The sequence below is a fragment of the Toxorhynchites rutilus genome, chromosome 1, assembly GCF_029784135.1.
Source record: "Toxorhynchites rutilus septentrionalis strain SRP chromosome 1, ASM2978413v1, whole genome shotgun sequence".
Lineage (NCBI taxonomy): Eukaryota > Metazoa > Arthropoda > Insecta > Diptera > Culicidae > Toxorhynchites > Toxorhynchites rutilus.
The window spans coordinates 90754564-90777877 of NC_073744.1; the positions used below are offsets into that span (position 1 = coordinate 90754564).

At 38.9% G+C, this 23314-nt stretch overlaps 1 protein-coding gene across 6 annotated transcripts in view; it reads left to right on the plus strand.

Annotated features, from left to right (window-relative positions):
* LOC129765144 (synaptosomal-associated protein 25) overlaps positions 1 to 23314 on the plus strand; it is a 172007-nt gene that overhangs the window by 72065 nt on the left and 76628 nt on the right. For 3 of the 6 annotated variants that reach the window (XR_008741395.1, XM_055765090.1, XM_055765099.1), the window contains exons 4-6: positions 3232 to 3280; positions 19917 to 20034; positions 20218 to 20346. Coding sequence is in view for 4 of the 6 variants with exons in the window: in XM_055765090.1 (XP_055621065.1) it covers positions 3232 to 3280; positions 19917 to 20034; positions 20218 to 20346 (296 nt within the window). In the remaining 2 variants the exon portion in view is untranslated. Of the gene's footprint in view, positions 1 to 3231; positions 3281 to 7461; positions 7511 to 19916; positions 20035 to 20217; positions 20347 to 23314 lie in introns of all 6 variants that reach the window. The other 3 variants (XR_008741396.1, XM_055765110.1, XM_055765081.1) reach the window with 1 other exon arrangement.

The window sequence follows — 23314 nt, forward strand, 5'->3', positions numbered from 1 at the left end:
GAGCACATTATGGGAGGCTGTCCCGTTTTGGCCAACGCAGCCTACAGCGTGTGTCACAACAACATGGCCCGCATCCACCGACAACTGGCCCTCCATTGTGGTGTATTGGAGACAACGTGCCAAACTACCGGTACTTGCCTGCACCTGTCCTGAAAAAATGACCGTTTCGAGCTGTACTGGGATTGCACTGTTCTGATTAACCTCTCGATCCACCATAACCGTCCAGATATTATGGTGTATGACAAAAGCGACCGACACGTCACTATCATCGATGTCGCTATTCTACCGAACCAAAGTCTGGAAGTCACGGTCACAAAATGTATAAGTCCCGATCATTGGCCGTGGAGTTCAAGGAACTGTGGGGGCTAAGGGAAGTCTCAGTCGTTCTATTTGGAATTGGATGACACTTCTGGAAGCACTGAAGGTGTTGAACATGGAGAAGGAATTGGCCGGCATCCTACGCGATTGTCCGACAATTTCTCGGTCAGGACTAAAAAGCACGAGCATGCAGATACGTGCATATGGGGCAGATGAATATTTTGACTATGTTCGCTAGTTAGGAAGTGAGATAAGTCAGCAAAAAAAATTGCACGTGTTTTTCTGTTACAGTATCGACACCATAAACACCATCTACAATTCCAGCGGTCTGGTTTGCATTTTCGCCTTTATCAAAGAAAAAGAGAAAAATGTACCGATTCTTTTCTTTGTTGATTTCCCTTGTTAACACCCTGACACCCTGACTGAATGGAACAATGAAAAACATCAAAAGTTTGTTTTGGTACGAAATGTAACCTTTACAACGAGCATAAACTTGAAATTGTATGATCAATATTACGTGAGATATCTATCACCACAGACAGCTGTCGAGAAAATAACTGGTTTTGACCATATACACTGCATCAGCTGTTCTGACTGTTGAGGTAAATAGGTTTGGTTTTCTGATAGTATGTGAAAGTGAGCGCCCAAAACGTCAAATGAACTGGATGGACGGCTGATTAAGTTGAAACATGAGGCAAGGATCCTTCACAAAAACACTGGAAATGGGGTTCATAATAACCCTATTCAATATAAATCTTGGCGATGCCCTTTCTGGCTGTGGTGAAAAATGTATAATCGATAAGGAAGAGTATAATTATGTTATTGATGAAACAGGAAAGTTGAAAAATCTTAGGAAAGTGAGCACATCTATCATATACACTGTGTTAGGTAGATAACCCGGAATCTTTCCGTATGTGCTAGAGGATCATATTTGAGCAAAAAAATCGTCACATATGGTCGGATCTCAGCTATGACAAAAGTTGAATAAGTAGGCCGTGAAAATGGTTTGTAATTTTCGAAATTAAGAGTGACATCGTGTATGTTGAGTTGAAATTATGTGTTCCCAATTTTGTATCTCACTCACTCACATAGTGAACACATTGACATTTTTTGCAGAAGGAAATTTTCTCTTTTGAAGGTAGGGCCAAATCAATGGTCAACATCCCATATTTTACCATGTTATATCCAATGTTGAACGGACAGTTCGTACACTTTTTCAAAGCCACTTACAATTCACTTTTTGTGTATCATAAGTTATTCGATGTCGTATCGTTCTTTTTCATTTGCGTATGTTTTTTTGTCATTTGTTTATTTTTTCTTTCGTTTCGCTGAGGCTGTATGTACATGTTGCATGATTTGTTCTTATTTCCTATAAATGTCCATCTGAGTATTTTATAGGTCTCCTAAGCTGTGTATAAGCTCGAATAAATTTCAAATTCCTCCATAATAAATATAATAAGTCTGCTAGCGATGAACATCAACAACACTCCATAATGGGAGGAAATACTCTACAAATACTACAATTATGAATATAAATTAATGGAATCGCATGCCAGTACTCCTACCACAGATACTAAACTATTTAGCTAATTTTCCATCTCCATCTCCTATGCCGTACATCTGTTATCTGATATTATATATTTCCAAATCATTCAAAAGCTAACTATTGTGTTAACTTATGACACTAACTTTGGTTCCTAGCGTTTTACATACCGTCCGTCAACACACGCTTCAAATTCATGATCTCTTATACAATTTTGTCGAACTGATTTAGATTCGTTCTGTACTTCTCAATAGATGACCTACAATACTTTCGATTCGCAGCGTATACTTTGCTAAATTATGTGTGTGTGCATGTTTATCAAATATATACAATAATAACTCTCCTAAATGCGTTACGTTGATTGTGATAGAGTTTTGTCGTTATCTCGAAGAAACGGTTCGTTCAAAGAATGATCGATCCGACGACTGATCGAAGAATGATCGACTTCCGACGCGAATCATAGACACCAGATGGGTTTTGTTTCAATAAGTTTCTGGTTATATTCCAATATGGTTTTTGTTTTACATTTTTGTAATGTGCAAATTTTTAATTTGTAATTGGGTGAGGTCCCAATGCAGAAAAACACTTCTTGATGAAATTCGTTTGGGGCAAATTCAAAGACTGGTCAGAACAATAATTCCGCCAGAACGGGAATCGAATCTCGAGCCGCTATCACGATTTTTTTTATTAATACTGACACCGCAAACCACTCGGCACACAATTCAAATGTTACCTATACAAATATGTATCCACGACCAAACTGATCATTCCAAACTACACGTTCAATTTTTGGACGTTACTGAATGTAAGTATTATTTTCGTAGGGCAAAACAGGGCACATAAAACATATACAATAATATGCAAGGTTATATCAGACAAGAAAAGCCAATAGATGCTACAATGCTAAGCAAACACTGTTCCACCATGCATTTTTGTTCAATACCGTTCAAAAGTTTCACTTCTTCCATTTTACTCACCTCTTGTGTACTCATACTTCGCACAACCATCTAGTTTCAGTTCACATTTCAGTTAGTTGCAGTACGATTTTCATTTAACTGAAACTATTCACTAGCTGCATAGCCTAGGATATTGGAAGGGTAGGTTTTTTTATTATCAAATTAGTACCAGTGCTATAAGAAAAACACATCGAATGAAGAATTTTCTAGTTTATAATGAAAACGAAAAAAACAATAACTGTTTTACTTGAAGTCTGATGAATACATGCACCACTAGGAGGCGTACAGTGTACAAATATAAAATCAACAAAATATAAAACATCTTCCAAACATTGACAATTAAACAACAACATTGGAACTACCACATATTGACACTTATTACCTGCCTAATTATTCTAATGCCGCCATTAACAGAGCAAGGAAGCCGGGATTCGCACCCTGGTAGCTCTTGATGATCAGGGAGGTGAGTCGCCATAAAGACACATTACTTATTCAATATATTATACCCAGCCCTCTCATTTCCAGAAAAATCACATTTTCGGTACTTTTTTATCCTTGTACAACAACGTTTTCCGTTAATATATCAGTTTGTATTGTTGCTGTTTCTATTTGTTAGCCAAATTACTTTTATCTTATTACTACTACTGACATGATTCCTTTTATTACATTCCTTCGGTTTCACTTCATTAAACAGATCTTCAATGCGAGTCGTGATTTTTTTCTTGTTACCTCCATCCATCTTTACCACAAAGTAGCTAGACTTCTATTGCGAAAAAATACAAGTTTTGTACAAATTGTAGATTTTATTATATCCCCCCATGTAAGGTAGATGTTACAAACTTCAAAGCAATTTTCGAGTAGATGTTGAACTAATGATACATACACAAGCATATAAACAGTACATAATATCTGCTGCTAATGAGCTTGTTTCAAATTCAAATCACTCATGAAAATATTGTTCTAATTATCAGGAATAAATTGCAGTAGAAAACAACTGCAACAGAAACGACCGCTCCGAAAAAGTATAGTAGGCGAGAAATATTGTGGCGCGGGAAACGTAATGCATCAGGCGAATTACGTGTCGTTCGACCTTGCTGACGGATCGTATCCTATGTTTCAAACTAACCAAGCAATCAGTGGAACACAGGTTTGCATGCGAGACACCAACGTACCCAACGGCGGGGCGGTAGTGGACTCGGATCGCGTCATCTTAGCGGCTTGGGCCGCCTCGATTCCTTATCCTCGTTAAATTGGGACTTCGCCCCCATTACATTGACCTTAGAATAAATTTCGAAAAATGAAAACGAAATATTAATTCATAGGGGAAGACGGGGTAAGACCGTCCCCCTAAGAAAACCAATTTTTAGTTAAACGTCCTCTAGGATTTTCCCTATTTGTAGTGCTGCACATCATTGATTATATAATAATATACTACTAAAAATGTATAGCTGTTGGTTTTATAACATTTTTGGCGTTTTTCCATTAATTTTTGAAATGATAAAAAATTACTTTTTATTTTGCTGGCGGGGTAAGAAGCAGTGCCACAAATTATTAAAATTTATTCACGAATGGAGGAATTAACTTTCTTCCAGAGTCGGGTGAATTCTCTTCTGTTTAAACTCAACACCATATCTGTCATAATGAGTATAACACAAGAGTCGAGACGCGTGAACTTTGCCTAGTATATTGAATGAAAACAACACGAATGAATTTCGAAAAGCCTGCATTCAGGCACTTTCCCTTCTATCAATAATTTCAGATGATTATCACAAAAACCAAATTAATTTCCATCGTTTGCAATGAATTTTTATTGAGAACGTGTTTTATTTTCATATTTAGAAAAAAAAAAGGTCGCATGGCTCCTGAAAAGGCAACATTATGGGTTTCGTTGAGCGTTGACCGTTGTGAGGCGGTGAGGGGTTGAGCGGTCAAAATAGCATCGGAATACGATTATTTTCACCAACTTCCTATATGATTGGGGTGTATGTCGTTTTCGGATAATCGGGAGTAGTCATAGTAAACATAGTCAAAGAGTTAAACTATACATTTCACCGAAGTCACCAAAAACTAGATGATGTCTTTGATCCTTTAGGTTTCCTCAAAGTTGTCTTTCTTTCTTTTTGTATACCTTTTATGTCCTTTGAAGCTTTGGCCATTTTCAAGCCTTCATGTAGTCGTTCCAAATCAACTCGGCCGTGTTCTCTACAGCACGTTTTCTCTTCGTAACACAAGGACCTTTCATTTTAGGGGCAAGAAGATTATCAATAGTAAAGGTTTCCAAAAACAAGGAAAACCCATAGTGACTGTAGCCATTTATCTTATTACAATTTCAATTTCCGAGCAAACGCAAGTTACTTCTACATAAAATTTCCTTGCCGGTCGAAAATCCATGCGTTCCGTGATGGATGATGGGAGATTGAAAAATTTAGTGACGGATGGCCTGTTGAAGGCCCGAGCTCTGGCAGCGGAAGTAGCTTCTGTCTTCCGGAGAGATAATGTCGGACTGCAGGAAATGCTCACCAGTTCTTGTTCTCGAACAGTGGTAAAAACTGGATCAATAAACTTGAGCTTCATCGTCGGCGATTTATTGTTTTTGACTTGTTGGCAAAGGGTGGTCCTATAAATCCCAAAACTGACTGATACTGTCCTGATGGACATGCCGTTATCCGCATTAGCCATATTCAGCTTATCCAACATCCATTGCATCCGCGACGACTTCCTTACGTACTTTCGAGGTATCTGTGTGTAAAGAGACGAGTAAAAATATTGTGTTTTATTTAATATTAAAATCATTCAATATCACGACGTATGGCGCTTTTACCCCGTCGAAAATGGTCCGCCTTCCCCCAGGGCACCTTTTACATTATTTTGCACTTTACAACCATTTTATATTATATTTTATATACCTGTTCACGCAAAAAGAACCGGAAACTGAAAGACTGGGATACTGACAACTAACGGAATATTTAGTTTTTGCTGGAAAAATACTTATTTTGGTTGCCTTGAAAATTAGATCACTTGCAATCGCAATGGACGAAAACTTTGTTTTGTTAACAATTTCGACATTTCGTGCGCTCAAACGTTGCAAGGTGTTTCGAAATGACAAAAATATGCTATTAATGCTTCTGGAGTAGCATATTTGCCAAAATACTGAGCATTTCTTATGTAACTAGTAGGGGTCCGTCTTACCCCGCAGGGCGGTCCTACCCCGTCTTCCCCTAATAGAAATTACGCTCATGTGCGGCATTTATACTTATCATGTTTTTCCCGCGCAACAATATTTCTAGCCTACTACACTTTTTCCGAGCGGTCGTTTCTGTTGCAGTTGTTTTCTGCTGCAATTTATTCCGGTCATGGTTGATTCATGAGCGAATTTCTGTTATTTATTCAATTAAAATGTTCCCAACTGATCATCGAGAAAGAATGTGCAGCCAATCAACTGATTTCGATAGTATCTCTTTTAGAACCATTTTAGCATATCAACAAATTGAAGATGAAGATTATTTTTGCTACATTCCCTTTCTGAGTCACCTATTTTATACAAATTACAGGTTTTGATTCTCTAAAGTATCCTACAACATATTACATTTACACACACACGACTCCGTCAGTTGATTGATCAATAATATACAATGTACAGCATGAAGTATTGTTATCTTATAGTCTCGCCTTACAATGCAGTAATCTTACTTTATTTTAAAGTTACATTGAAAAGTTTTGTATAATATATTAAACACATACTGATGCACTATCAGCGTCTTGTCTCGCCAACATATGCTTCAATGCTTCACGGATAGTGGCTATTGTTTATATTAGTGAAAGTCAATTTGAGAATGTTTCGTTTAGCCTCTGTCGTCTCTAGCTTCCATTGTTCCTTCCAGTGGGTGGAACCAAAGTAGATGCTTGATATTGTTCGTTTTGTTCGAGTGAATATGATTTTCGATTTTTAGTAATCACAGACCTACAAACAAATATTTTTTTAATTTCATTTATAAAGATGAAATTAAGAAGGGTAGAACTATATACTTTTCCATTGCTCGAGCTGTGGGTTTGAATTTTGAGCATCGATTTGTTTGGAGCTGTTATATCAGTAATTTGTATGGTTTGGCAGATAACGGAATTCATAAATATAATATGTGTACATTTATAAATTCCGTACTACTACTCGGTTACTGTTTTCATTTGCAGTTGCATTTCAATTGTAGGGTGATGAAACGAAGAACGATGAGTTCAGTCAGTGAACGAAACGGTAAGCTAAATTGCCATAACTTTTCACTGGATTGAACAGTTAGATTTGATCCAAAAAAATGCTACTGGGGTGACATTCAGAGTAATATGCGTAGCTTAATATTTCTCAAAGCAATTCAAATAAACTACAACTATAGAGAAAGACTGTACAAAAATTGTAGTGATTAGTGAGGTTATATCATTATTTTATAAAACGCACCTCAATTATGTTCCTTCCGGATAGCAGGAGATACAGATGCAGTATAATCAAATGTTGTAATTAGATCAGGTTTACCTTCATTAAATCAAAATACAAACAAAAGTTATAAGTATAAGTAATCGTAGGATTCAACTACTTTAGTAATAAAAATGAGTCGGTATTTGCTAAGATGCGATTTGTGATATTTTTCGATCTAGAGCACTGAAGTGGGAATGCGTACCATCGTAATGCTGGATGAGCAAGGAGGTAAGACATTAACAGCTTATTACCAAATGTACTAACAATTAGTGCCATGTTGAAAACAAGTTTTTGTTTTCATCAAATAGTAAAATAATAAATTGAATAAAAAGCTAAAACATAAGTTGCGATGAATTCCACCACCCGCAAATTCAATACTAACATACTCGTGGTTAAGTTTTGGAGAAAGCAAAAACTTTCAATACTGCTAATTGCCAATTGAATCATAGTGTAGAGGGTAAGAGAGGAAATTGAATATTCGGAGATTTTGCATAGCATGAAGGCATATCATATCTAGGGTACATATACATACATAGATAAAAAACAAATCAATTTCTAAATTATCTCTTTTGCTGATGATTTCAATTGTAAAATACTACCAATGTTTGTAATGTTATTGAATGAACAGTATGTGAACAATAAACAGAAACAAAATAAAAATCACAAATCACTACAATGTACCTCGTCCAGAAAAAGCACAATACTAGGGAACTAACTCACTCACAGAACGGGATAACATATCGAAAAGTCTAACCAAAAATAAGCAATTACTACTATCAATAATACTCAACAGCCGCACCGCACAATAATAGAGCACATCGAACAACTGACGCATACTCTGCTTTATATTGCATTACAATAATATATCAATAGTACTTGACCACAAAATACAACAATTCCCCAATGTAGATCCACAAGTGAGTACTACATAAATTACATTCTATTCAAAAAACACGGGTTCTATCTTATCGTAGCATTTTTTTTTCATTTCATTTTTATTCCACAAAAATGATTTCAATTTATTTCGTTGAATCTGAATGACTTAGTGTCATTTTGTTCCAACTTTTCCAGTGTTTGAGTTTTTCACTGTTTTTTTAACAGATTTGTCTTCAATAGTATTTACTCGGAGAGCAACACAACACAAACATGATCTTTTTAGAATCTGCAAATTGATTTGAAATTGAGCCATATTTACGGTACCGTCATCCGGGGGCAAATGGTTTCGTTTATTTTTACAGGCTCAGTTACATAAGTTTAAAGGAGCCAAACTCTTAACTATATTTCTACTAGCATATATTAACATGTTTCCTTAATTCTATGTTTAATAAAATAGGAAACCGATTACTCGCGGTCGACTCGAGTTTAGAAGGGTGACACATTTTCATTAGGAAAAGGATGGGATGTAAAGAGATGTGTGTTCACACTCACACTCACATTCACATTCAGATTTTTTTTCTGTATTATAGTGACTTTCAACTTATTTGGCTGGTTCGTCACTTTTGCTTCCATTTTTGGAAGAATGTCGGGAGTGAGAATTGAACTCGTGACCTTGAGCGTGAGAGGCATGGATGTTACAACTAAGCCAGATCGCCTCCTCCATTCACATTCACATTACCATTCACACTTCACACTCAATTCTTAAAAACTATCATTACATCTAATATGTATTACAATTCAACTTATTCTAATGGAAGGGAACCGATAGCTCGCAAAGGACGAAAATGAGGGGAAAAGGATGTAAGAACAATCACACTCGAAGATCGATAGTTTTAAGGAAAACATATATTTGGAGCATGTAATCAAGAACTAGCCGAGCCAACACATCTCTCACCGGCACATTGGGCTGCCTTCCTCTGGCCCGAAGAGAGTTTTCTAAATTCAATCTGGCAACAACATATCCCTCGCACGACCAAACAACGTGTTCGATGTCGTGGTAACCTTGGCCACAAACACAGATATTGCTGTCGGCAAGATTAATACGAAAGAGTAGCGCATCTAACGAACAGTGATTGGACATGAGCCGAGAGAAGGTGCGAATAAAATCACGACTCATGTCCAGACCTTTGAACCATGATTTAAGGCTAACCTTAGGGATAATCGAGTGAAACCACCGGCTCAATCTTCGTTCCACTTGCGTTGCCAGTTAGTGTTATTGTTTTTTTACGGACTAAAACATAAAATTCATTGAAGGCGATTTGACGCTGATAAATGTTGCCTTCAATCGCACCCACCTTTGCTAATGAGTCAGCCCTCTCATTACCCGGAATTGAGCAATGTGAAGGGACCAAAGGTGAATGACATAACAGCGTCTGGATAAAGCACTCAAAATTTCTCGTATTCTCTCAAGGAAATACGGCTAGTGCTTTTCCGGCCTCATTGAACGGATAGCTTCGACAGAGCTAAGACTATCCGTTACAATGTAATAGTGTTCAACAGGTCGTGAGGCGACGCTGTCCAGCGCCCAGTATATCGCTGCCAATTCAGCAATATATACTGAGCAAGGATACTGAAGACTGTGTGAGGTGCTAAAAATACGTTGAACACTCCAAATCATGTGGACTCATTCATAGGAGACCCATCAGTAAAGTACATATTATAACAATTGATACGCCCATGCTTTGCATTGAAGATCGTAGGAACGATCCCCGATAGAAGATAATCTGGAATATCATGAATTTTCTCTTCCAAGAACAGATCAAAATGCACAGAGGAATTGATGTAGTCAGGGAAACAAACTCGGTTGGGAATATACGAAGAAGGATCAACCTGCATGGAGATGAATTCATGATATGAAGTCATGAATCCAGAATGAAAATTTAGCCCTATCAGCTGCTCAAAATTTCCGATCACCAATGGGTTCATAACCTTACACAGGATGAGGAATCGAAGAGAAAATAAATTGAAGCGATCTTTTTTTTTTACGCCTGCCGAAACCTCGAGACTCATGGTATGCGTTGAGGGCATACATCCCAAAACAATACGGAGACAAAGATGGTGAATTCGCTCAAGTTTAATGAGGTGTGTTTTGGCAGCTGATTGAAAACAGAAACTGCCATACTCCATCACTGAGAGAATAGTTGTTCGATACAACATAATAAGATCTTCGGGATGGGCTCCCAAAACAATACGGAGACAAAGATGGTGAATTCGCTCAAGTTTAATGAGGTGTGTTTTGGCAGCTGATTGAAAACAGAAACTGCCATACTCCATCACTGAGAGAATAGTTGTTCGATACAACATAATAAGATCTTCGGGATGGGCTCCCCACCAGGTGCCGGTAATTGTACGGAGAAAGTTTATTCTTTGTTGGCATTTTTTACTCAGATACCTAATATGGGCCCCCCAAGTGCATTTGGAGTCGAACCAGACCCCAAGATACTTGAATGACATAGCATGAGTGATCGTTTTACCCAAAAGTTGAAGCTTTGGTTTTGTTGGTCTATGCTTCCTAGAAATAACCACCATCTCTGTTTTCTCCGTGGAGAATTCGATCCATAGCCCAATGGCCCAGGTTGAAAAATTGTTCAAAGTATCTTGTAAGGGTTCTTGCAGGTCGGATTCGTTTGATCCTACGACAGACACCACTCCATCATCATCTGCAAGTTGTCTTAGGTTGCAATTTAGTGTAAGGCAATTGTCAATGACAAGAACCTTTGGCTCTTGTTGAACCGCTCATGACAACTCTACACGAGCTGATGATTGCGCCGGCTAGTGACCATTCTATCCTGGATTCCTCGAGTCGAGAAAGACGCACCACGCTAGATATGGGGTACAGACTAGGGGGGCGTTGCTGATTGATGGTCAGCTGCATCCCAATAGGAAGTATCCCGTGTCGGGCACACGTACAGAGCATCGAACTGCAACATACCAATTATGAGAACACTTGAAATACTAACCTCGAGCCAACCGCGAGTAATCGGTTACATATTACTAACTAATTACTAACTAACTAACTAATTACTAACTAACGAAAAACTTTAAATGCATTCGATTTATCCTGATAAAGCTTGGAACATTGGCTATCCCACCATGGATTGAGAGGCCTTCGACGAATAGTGGAACCTGGGATGGGTTTCGTTTGAGCGCGAACCGCGCTGTCATAGATCAAACGAGAAAGGAAGTTATACTCCTCCAATGGAGGTAAACCATCTCTGGAATCGATGGCTAGAGCGATCGCGTCCGCATATTTTTTCTAGTCAATGTGTCTTGTGAGGTCATATGCCATGTGTATAGATACAGAATAGTTCGACCCAATGGTGATGGAAATTTTGATTGGCAAGTGATCACTACCGTTGGGATCCTGGATTACATTCCACTTGCAATCTAACGATAGAGAATTCGAGCAAAGCGAGAGGTCAAGAGCACTTGGGTTAGCAGGAGGTTTAGGTACCCGTGTTGTTTCCCCAGTGTTCAAAACGGTCACATTGAAGCTGTTACAAAGGTCATATATCAACAATGAACGGTTGTCGTCATACTGTTCCCCCCAGGCAGTTCCGTGAGAGTTGAAGTCTCCCAAGATCAACCGTGGCTCAGGAAGGAGTGAGCACATGTCAGCAAGTTGCTTTCGGCTAACTTGAACTTTCGGAGGCCAATACAAGCTGACAATACAGAGGTCTTTGCCTCTGATGTTTGCATGACAAGCAACAGCTTCGATCCCTCCAATAGGTGGAAGGTCAATTCTAAAAAATGAGTGGCAATTATTGATCCCCAATAGCACCCCTCCGTATCTGTCAACACGGTCCAAGCGTATAATATTAAAATCGTGGAAAGAGATATCATCTCGCGAAGAACGCCAAGTTTCGGACAGAGCAAAAACATCACAATTGAAGTTATGAATTGAAAATTTGAATGTATCCAATTTAGGGATAAGACAACGACAATTCCACTGTAAAACAGTGATATCTCTGACCTCTCTATTTGAATTAGACATCAAGAGAGATAATCATTGCAAGGAGGGGCCATGTTTGCATCAATTGTTGCAAAATTGTCTTTAATACTGATAGCATTGAGATGACAATGGTTCTGATGGAGTCGGAAACATTAAAACACTTGAAGATTTGATCTAAAAGGTCAGACAATGACTTGCATTTGTTGCAAGTCATGGGCTTTGGCACGAAGAGTCGTATTTTATCTACTTAATTTATCTACCATAACGTAGTCAGGGAGGGCGGAACCAGCAAAAGTTACTCGAAACGAGTCGGACGGCGTGAATCTTTTTTCTTCCCCATTCTGGGAAACTTTTCCAAGTTGCTGGCAGTCCAAAATTTTAATTTGCTTCAAAGGGAGCTGTTTAAACCTCCCATCTCCCTCTTTTATTATTTCGCTTGTCAGACCCGTTTCTGTAATCACCCCCGAAATTTCTACGTTATGGTAGGGCACATATACGCGATATTCTATTACAAAACGATTGTCGACAACAATATCGTTATCGTGCTTCCGATTAGCCACGACAACACGCAGTTTGTTCGGTCTAACCTTTCTAATTTCGACCACGGAGGAATAATATCTTGCCAGATCTTTAGAAATTTGAATGACATTCAAAGATTTTCCTTTTGGTTTGGGCCGGTTTGGGAAACAACCCATGGGCCAGATCCAAGTGAATCTTCTGGATAGACCTTGACACGAGGAGAGGAAACAACAAAGGGGGAGGACGAGGTCGATTGTTGAGTGAGATCGGGAACAGTAGGGCTGGGAGGCAAGTTCGGGAGTTGATCGGAAGCGGGAGCAGGAGATTGAGGGGGTGAAGAGGAAAGGTTTGCAAATTTTCTTGAGGGGGGCTTGTTTAGGTGGCTTAACTCTCCCTCTAAAGAGACATCCGAGAGGGGAACGCGTTTAAGCGATTTTCCAGCTCCCGTAGATATGGAGGGGTAGAAAGTGGATTCAATATCCATGTCAACGGTTCCTTCTTCATCTGCCATTTAAAGTGACAGATGTACACTTTTTAGTCAATTTTTTTTGTTTTTTCTTTCTTAACCTAATAAACTTAACCTAATAAAATTATTTATACTTATTATGCACACCACACCAGTGCGGATAATCTCCAACGCGTATCAATCCTTCGGTGCAGCTGAACCGGTGTATCGCACCACAGCACGATAATAGTGTCGATGACGAGAGGCGATAAATTCACCAGCACACAGCACACAGCGCCCGCCAGTGTTTGCCAAATGATCCACTCATTGAAAAAATCGCTTTCGTTCGTTAAAATATGATCTTTCAGGAAACATTTCCCCCAGCGGTATTCTTTTGTTGTTATGTGTTGCAAATCACGACACAAAAGAAAACGAGACAACTCTGCATCGGCTCGCACTTTATTGCACACCAGCATGCAAGCAAAGCTATCATATACGCTTTTGGTCAGAAAGCTTATTTTCTTCTTTACCTCTAAGGGTGGGTTTAGACTAGTGATATATTCATGTGAAGAAATATGATGAGATTTATAGAAATCGCATCAACCGTTTACACTAGCGTGAACTTCTATAATGAATATATTCATGTTTTCGGTGAATTTATTCACCTGAAGTAGAACTGCATCCAACTTTAGTGATTTCTCACCAGTGAGAAATTCACAAGCGTTTACATATGCTGAATTTATTCAAGTTATATATACCTCGAATAAGTGTATCATATTTATTCTCATCCGTTTACACCTATTTCCAGGTGAATAAATCCATCTATAGCTATAGATCTCCCTAGTGTAAACTCGCCATAACATATGCATATCGACCTCTCCATGCATCATGAAACAGCAGGATCGTACGGACCACGCAAAGCGAAAGATTCATATTCAGCTAATGTAGCAGATCCTGATTTTTAAGTCTCAGAGAGTGCAAACTATATGATTATTTAGCTCGATAGAGGCTAAGGGAGGGTAGTCAGATTATATTTTCCATTTTTAACGCCGCTATCCCTTGAAATATGTATATTCATATAGACCGCATAGTTTTACTAGCAACACCGCTCCAGTGAGAAGCAAAAACTCTCGCGTTTTATTTCTTTTCCCATTCGCTGCTCTCCGCAAATGGTGACTAAATGATGACGTAATTTTTCTTGTATCATTTATTGCTTTGCACTTTTCTGTGCAGTGGGTTTCGCTATAGTAAAATGGGACGATATATGTGGTTCAAACTTGTATGCAGTCTTCGAAAATGGTATGCGATGTTTGGTACAGATCGGATATGCAATCAACCAGCCGGGTGACGTCTTTAGAGAACCCCCATTGAACTGACAGGAGCCAACATATCGGGTATCCCACTGACATTTTCCCTTTGTTTTCTTATGAATTGGGTATCCCACTGACAGTTCTGCTTGAGATTTTGCTAACGATCCTAGCATCAATCATAGCACCCGGCTGCAATCAACAGTCTTCGTTCCTCTCTTAGTTTAATCACTAAATATTACTCAAGTGATTACTGACATTCATACAAGTATCTGAATGATCCTCTCATATTTGGTTATATGTTCGTGAGAGTTTAAATGCATGACACATTGTGTATCATTCGATTTTGATCGAAATCCAAACACTGGCGCCCGCGCTGCAGGCCTTCTTCTTCCTACTTGTTGTGTCCGCTTCAATGCAATCCAGTTACAATATTGGGAATCCCGTTATTGGGCACAATCACTTCACCAGCCACGATAATAACGGTATCACTTCAACGATACACGATAACGAAATATATGCGTCCGACGGCTTCGAACTTAGGAAGACGAATGGGCAAATTGTTCACCGGGGTGAAATTGATCAAAAGTATTACTGAAGACAAACATAAATTTTCAGAGGTATTATGCAATTAAATTTTAAGTTTTTTTTAATCGGACATATTTAATAACCATCAGAAGGTTCTTTTTGTCAATGGTTCTCAACGAATCACTTATTAAATTGCATGAAAATTATTTTTTTTCTGAATAGCATTTTCGTTTCCATTCTCAATTATGATAAAGACACATATTTTCAACATATCAAAGCAATATTTATAGAAACTAAACATATTAATTCACGTCTAGCCGATACTTGATGAGTTGAATAAGTAAACAAATACTTGTAATTACTATTCAAACAAGTGAGAAAAAACTATTTTACAAAAAAGCACCACGAATGACCAGAACCGAATCCCATTATGCGACATATTGAACGTCTTGGTTTGTCAAAACTAGCTCATTAGTGAGCATTTCAAGAGGTTTTGGCTACATTAAGATAACTTGAATGGTCTCCGGATGACCTGCAGATAAATGTTTAAATCGAGTTATGGAAAGACATGACCACACCTTTAGGTGGATTCAATCAGGTTTTTGTATCCTCAAACTTTAGAATTATCATTTAAATGACCGTAGGTGGAGAAATAATTGATTTTCTATACATTTTTGTGCATATGACACCAGAAAATCCTGAAAAACATAGATTGATCAATTTTATCTCGAAGCTACATTTTGAGATTTTCCGTTAAAAATTTTCCAAATTAACGATGAAGGATTTTTTTGAACAAAACTTTCCATAACGTTTTGTGACCTTAGCACCAGTACTGATTTTAAAAATAATTGGGTATAAATCTAACTAAAGCAATCGGAAATATTCACATTTTTCTGAAAACAGTGATCAATTTGCCCCCGGTTTACAGTACCCAACATTTTTGAAGTAATCTCTCTTCGTGGCGTGTTTCACATTGCTCTTAACTGGAGTATGGAATAAAACGTCTATCGAGGAACGTTCACGTCCACCTCCATGGTTCTGATTGTTTCAACTTTCGGGTTGAATATATGGGCCACTTTTCCAGAAAACGAGACGAACAATTCGAGGAGTTCAATTGAAATGTTTTATTTGGTAGACTGGAGAGACTTCCGTCACTTTTTTTCTGTATGATCAATGATGTCAGATGAAATGACATGTTTTTGTTTTGAGAAAAACAAAAAAAAACATTTTTAAAGTTGATCAATCGAGACTCTTTTCTGTTAAAATACTAAAATTACAACAAATAGGAATAAGTTTCATAAATATTTTTTCAACCAGCATAAGGTTTAATCACTCAGACGTTTTGCTATAAAAATGTTTAAAAAAAATTCTTCAATTACTGAATTGAATTTGATGGTTTCAATTAAAAACATACATTGTTTAGGCAATTCTAATTTTGGCATGAAACAATTTCTGAAAGTAAACGCAGAAAAAATGTATACCTATGCTTCAGATCCACAAGGTCAACAAACCCATCAAAACAAACTAGAAGACGACTCGACTAATTCATCATCGAGCGCGGCCGAACGGTCAGACGAGCTACTCGTTTGTTTTTAGTCTCGGCTCGGCTTATGGAATGTGAAAACATACGAGACGAGCGCTCGTCTTCTGAAATAGGACTCTATACGTTGAGGAGTTTCACGGTGAGATTAATTTTTTTTTTCCAAAATATATATTTTTATAAAGGCTCATATGGCGTTAGCCTCACGGGGCCGGGAGTTCAGTGAGATTAATGTCATAAAATGAAAAATGTTTATGTACTTTCATGGCTGAAACTAATGGAAGTTCGTTTGTTTCTATGGCCGTGAGGGAGTGAAAATGTCGTACTAAAATATCCCGTTATTAATCTTTTTCGACGTGATTCTTCAAATATCCACTGTCACATTATATCGCTGTCACATTACACTCAGAATCAGCGGGAACTCCAATAAAATGTTTGGTTATCATTCCAAAAACACTTGCTGAAAATGTCATTTTCACATGAATGTGGTAGGCAAAAAATTGTAAACACAAATTACGATGTGAAAAATAGCTATGGCAGCGCATGCTATGTCGCTCGTTATTCCCAACTTCATTACCTCCATTTCCAGGACACTGGGTTCATCTCGTTGATTTCATTCTCCCAACTTTGAGAAACTGTGCGTATGGTCCTGCATTCGTCGTAGATGATACCACTGATTTCTTTGTTATTGACGACTGACAGTTTACAACAATTGTGTTACTATCACCAGGTAATTGTCCGAATCGATGTTTTAAGGTCACGATAGGTTAATTCGTCCTTGATGTCCAAGTACCGACCGTGGTCGATTTAAAAATTCGAAATAACCACACACACACAAAGTGATCTTTGATTGCAGCATGTCAAATATTCCAAAATATAAAATGAATGAATGAAAACCTAATGCTGCCTTGAAAAAATCGTTTTTTGGATGCACGCTTTAAGATGAATTATCTGATTTAACAGTTCGGCTGAAAAGTCCATAAGGTTGACGTCTAGATGGCGCCTCTTGCAAAAATCTACTTGACTATCACAAAGCACGTGTCAAAATTTGACAGCAATCGGTCGATAGGTTCATGAGTTACAGCATTGAGAGTGAAGCAACTTTTGTTGTTGTGAAAAAAAATTAAAAAAAATCCCAAATTAATAAAAACGATGACAAAATTGCATGAATTGGGCTTCGAATAGCTTCCGCGTCCACCGTATTCTCAAGATCTGGCCCCCAGGGACTATTTTTTGAAGATTTCCTGAGGAGAATGCTCGCTGGCAATAAATTTAAGATCGATGAAGTGATCACCGAAACTGAGGTCAATTTTGGAAAAACCGAAAGAGTACTATAAAAATGTCGAAAAGTTGCAAGATCGCTATAATCGCTGTATCGCCCTCGAAGGCAATTATGTTGAATAATAAAATTAAAATTTGCAAAAAAAAAATTGTTTTACTGTGTTACCTTATGAACTTTTCAGCCGAACTGTTATACTTCCGGTACTCTTCCTATAACCAGTGATGGCATTTTCACTGAAATGATATACACGCGCGCGAGTTTCATGCCTAAACTGAGGATACAATCATCACTCGCTAAAGAGAAAACATGCGCTTTTCCTTTTCACCGGCGAATATATAAAGAGCCAGTGTGCGATAGTTGGGAGAAATCTTGGTGTGAGTGAGTCACACTCTTTACTCTTGAGAATTAGAGTGTGCGAAAACCTGTGTCCAGCACTGAAGCCCGCTGATCCGAACTCTGCCACACTGAGGAGTACACAGAAGAGTACACTGAAGAGTGCAATCTTATTCGACATATAATCCACACGCATGTTTCACCCCGGTTCACGTTTTTCAGCGAATCAAAGCGTTAACTCAATTGAAAGCCACTTCCATCAGAGCGTTTCATTTCATACACACATATAAAATTCTAGCGCCCGCTTTGTGTTCGCTCGTTCTAAGCAATGCATAAAAACAACAGCACGCCTCCATACCAACCGTGATACACTTGTGTGAAGAACAATAACTTAACAGAGAAAGCAAACCATGATGATGGAAGATAAGATTTTTTCTTCACCCAACACTTGGTCGCTCTAAAGTGTCGAAGGAGAACGCGCGCGCTCGGTGTACTTTTTGCGTGTACTCTCTTGGCAGAACAGGGATGACTTTCGATCAACTTAATGGACAATTGTCGCACAATTTCGTCTCGTTCTGCTTTGTCAGACATTTTCGATGAATGCGCTGATCGGCACAACGAAGCGAAGCACTAAAGCGTCCTCTCACAAGTGCACTCTCCAGCGTTCTCTTCAGTGCGCACCAAAGCGCGAATCAGTGCGTACAGAGGTGTTTGTACACGATGGCTCTCAAGAGCAAATTTTTGTATGAGAGTGTGCCTCGTTCACACCACGATTTCTCCCAACTAGCGTACACTGGCAATTTGTATATCCACCAGTGGATGGGAAAAGCACATAGTTTCTCTCTGGTGAGCGATGACTGTTTCCTCAGCGTAGGCATGAAGCTCACGTGCTAGTTACTGAATTGAAACAGTGAAATGTCATCACTGCCCTCAAATCTAATCGAGTACCTCCGCCACAAACAGCACAATCTGTTCAAAAGATTCCAAATGATTCCCCCGATGTTTATACTGACATTTTTCAGATGATTTATACTGACATTTTTCAGTAAATTATACCGAGCCGTTCATTTCCAAATAAACCAAGTTACTGAGTCATGAACATTATAACAAATGGACAAACGAGATGAACCATTTTTGGAAAACGTTGGAACCAATATTTTGTGGGGGTTGTCAGTAATTCCAGTTCGAATGAAACTTAGTAAAACCTGTTTTCTAGCAATACAAATGAAAATTATTTAATCGAATGTTTGCTCTCTGTAATTTGTTTTAGTTGTTTTTTTTTGTTCGATATTTTTCCATGTTTTCGTTGATCTGACACATTTCGCAATCACATGTTAATACAGATACATAAATTTCATATGGAAATCATTTTATCGTAAATGACGGGACACAATTGTGGGTGTGGGGTTTACGAGCTGTAAGATGTAGGCGAACACAAGTAGATTAATCTATACTCTTTCGTATTATTCTTATATATTTTCAATAACTGCAAAATTATCATCAATTCAATGCCAAATTCGAATTTTTTGCATGTTTTGCATAACTTTTTCCCCCCTTACAGTAAGTTCCATTATTTCATACTCGCAGAATACAGATGAATTAATCCCTCCCAGTGCAGTACTAAAACGAGCTCATTCTTTTCTTTACTAATCCCTGTCTCGCTTTTTACCTCGTTCCAAAATTACCCATAAACTTCGAACAACTAAACGATATTGGCTATTACGATTATTATTGATGTTTGTTTTCTATCCTTTCCTTCGTTAACCTCCAATGAACAACAACACGTGTTTAGAACAACTGGACCGCATCGAGGAGGGTATGGACCAGATCAATGCCGACATGCGAGAGGCTGAGAAAAATCTCAGTGGAATGGAGAAATGTTGTGGCATCTGTGTATTGCCTTGCAATAAGTATGAACACGTTAACATGGCTTTTTTACATTCCTTCTTGCAACTATTCAAACTTTATAAAAAATATACTATTTTTATTAAAAATTTGCATTTGTTTTTTCCATGAGTCGTATGTATCATCGATAATATTTGCTAATAAACCTTCTTATGTGTTTTGCTAATCGTGATGCGATGTGTAACCAGGAGTGCATCATTTAAAGAAGACGATGGTACATGGAAAGGTAACGACGACGGTAAAGTAGTGAACAATCAACCTCAAAGAGTTATGGACGACCGTAATGGATTAGGACCACAAGCGGGTTACATTGGAAGGTATTATTTGTGTGTAGCAAGCAACCTGTCGGTGTGTGTTTAGTCATAATTGGCAAATGTTAGATTAACTCGAAATTGTAGCGAAAATGAACTCTTACAAATCGCATTGGACTGGTAATTTTGTTTTCAAATGATGATCTTTTCAGTAAACAATTTTAGTATGCAATAAATAGTAATGAAAACTACTCGGTGCTCCCGTGGCCGAGTGGTTAGCGTCACACCTAATAAGTCGGGGGTTCGAGTTCGATTCCCATTCTGGTCGGTGGATTTTACTTCAAAGAATTTTTTTCCGACTTGCACTTGTCAAATTCAATGCAAAGATAGGACCGGTCCCTAGGGTCAGATACCAAATACCAGATACCAGATACCAGAGGTTTCTTTTTCGTTGATCATGAATGCAGGAGATTTCGAGGAGTTCATGGGCACATTCCTGTTTAGGCCAACGACTTCATTCTCAAATTATTTGCTCTGTTGGGCACTACTGCAGTTTAATGATACCGTCTCGAACAATATCTTGACGAAATTATTTGCTTTGCGCTCGGATCGGTCTCCTCGGGGCCGATGCAATACAACTTTGATTGTCCTCGTTAACCAGGATCGGGAGAATCAGATACATCAATTTCAATTTCATCAATTTCTGGACCTCCTGCAGACACTCCGCAAGCACCACTTATTCAGTCTCGGTGCTAGACAGGGCCACATACTTCTGCTTGTGACAACTCCTTCCGATAAATCCGACTTAAACAATTAGCTAGAGTTTGATTTGCGGTCACTGACCTGCCCAGTCGGCCTCCACAAGACACTTAGGCTTCTGAACATGTAGAGACATGGATCCACATGATAGAAGCCCATATGTTTCAACACCTTCACCTTGAGCTTCATGTTCCTGACGCGGGCTGCCTGTTTGAGTCCGTATATGCTGCGTCTCCACCGACATATTCCGTTCTTATACTCCGAAGACTGATGAATGAAGATCCTGTAGCTGGCCGTGAAGATACACCGTTTTGAAGTCCACATACGTCGTTAACATGTGTCGTAACCATTATCAGCCCGGAACGTAAACTTCTTTACTACATGGGCGAAGACCAGATCGTAATCAGTGATAAATTTTTGGCAGAAGTCCTGTGCCGCAAGCCACGCTTTGAACCGGACCAAATTACTTTCCTCAACTGCCTTACACTTGAAAATCCATTTAGATTCAATGGGTTTACGGCCTGGGGGCAATTCTGCCAACTCCACGTACCGATGTCACAATAAGACAAGGCAATCGCCAATTTTCACTCAGCGCATTTCGGACCGGACATAGCTTCTCCATACGACCTCGATTCAACAAAATTTGTTCAAACGAATTAATTCCTTGGGAGTACCGTGACAGTTGTTGCCTCCGTGAACCGCGAGCGGGTGGAGGTGCAACTAGCGCCACGTTTACATGTTTACATGTTCTGCGTAACCAAAACTCTTGTTGCACACCGTTGTCTTCGTCGTTTCAGCCATGGAATTCACCTTCGAAGTGTGTATCATTAACATCGTGGGGTTCGTCGTTTTATTTCGTCGAGAGTCCACTCCATTTCGTCGCTACCTTCCGGCTGCCTCCAGCTCGACTCCGCGGCCTTGCTTGGATCCGTCTCTAAGCTCCGGAAACGATCATCCCGACTGATTTGAATTTCACCCGTCTTCGTGTGCAGCATCCTGTATGACTTGCGCTCGGCAGAATAGCCGACTGTCATAAAAGCGGTCGCAACCGGTGTTGTTCTACATAGGTTAAAAAGTTCCGGGATTTTTAATGAAAGCAATCGTTTTTTGGGCAAAGCTGTATTTATTCCTCAACATAGTTTCCTTCGCGGGCAATACATTTCCAACATTTCGACTCCTTTTCTGTAGTACGAAACGGCAGGCAGACTGCCTATTGAACTCAGAAGTGTGGTAATGGATCCACGTTTCATCCATTGCCACAAAACGTCGAAAGAAGTCCACTCGATTAGGTTCCAACAACGCCAAACCGGCTGTTGAATCATTAGCGCGCCACTGTTTTTAGTCGACGGTTAGCAAACGCGGCACCCATCGCGCGGATAGCTTCTTCATGTCCAGAATTCCGTTCAAAGTATACCCCTCTCGTTCTTTTGAGATGCCTACGAGTGGATACACTTGTTTTACAATTCCTGGGTTCGTAGCCTCTTTTGGCCTTTCAGAGCGAGGTGCATCTGCGGTGTTTGTACGGCTCATTTTAAATTCTCGAATTTCTCGAAGGAGTAAAGGTGGATTAACATTTTGTTAATCAATACATTGATTGTTCAGGAGTTTTCCCATCATTTCCTATATTTCCATTTCCTATACGAATGCTCAAGTAGTAACACTTGAACAACTGTAATTTGTGAATAAATAAACGAAATGTCATGAAACTTCACACATAAGCTAGTGACAGATGAACCTCTCGAAATTAATGTTAATTGAATTGTTAATTTTTTAGTGGCGCCACCTGTTGAAAAATCCCGGGACTTCTCAGTCCATATAGTAAACTCCACAAACTTCGTCAGCTAAAGACCATGACAAAATAATTGTTTTAGGAGACTACAACTTGCCAAATTTATGCTGGCGGTACGACGACGATATGTATTGCTTTCTACCGATTAATGCGTCTACCGAACCCGAACTAGCTTTGACTGAATATATGCTAGCGAGCGGATTACAGCAGCAAAATCATTTTATAAATGACAACGGAAAATTGCTCGACTTGGTTTTCATAAATAACTTCGCTTGTGCAGATGTTTTCGAACCGCCAAACCCGTTAATGAAGATGGACAGGCATCATAAACCGTTCGTCGTAAAGCTGGAAGTTGAGCAGCATATACTCGACGAGGAGATTGACTGCTATGATTTCAGTAGGTGTGATCTTACTGCCTTGGATGAGGAATTTCGACAAGTTGACTGGAATCAAATACTGGAAGAAGAATCGGTTGACGAGGCGACT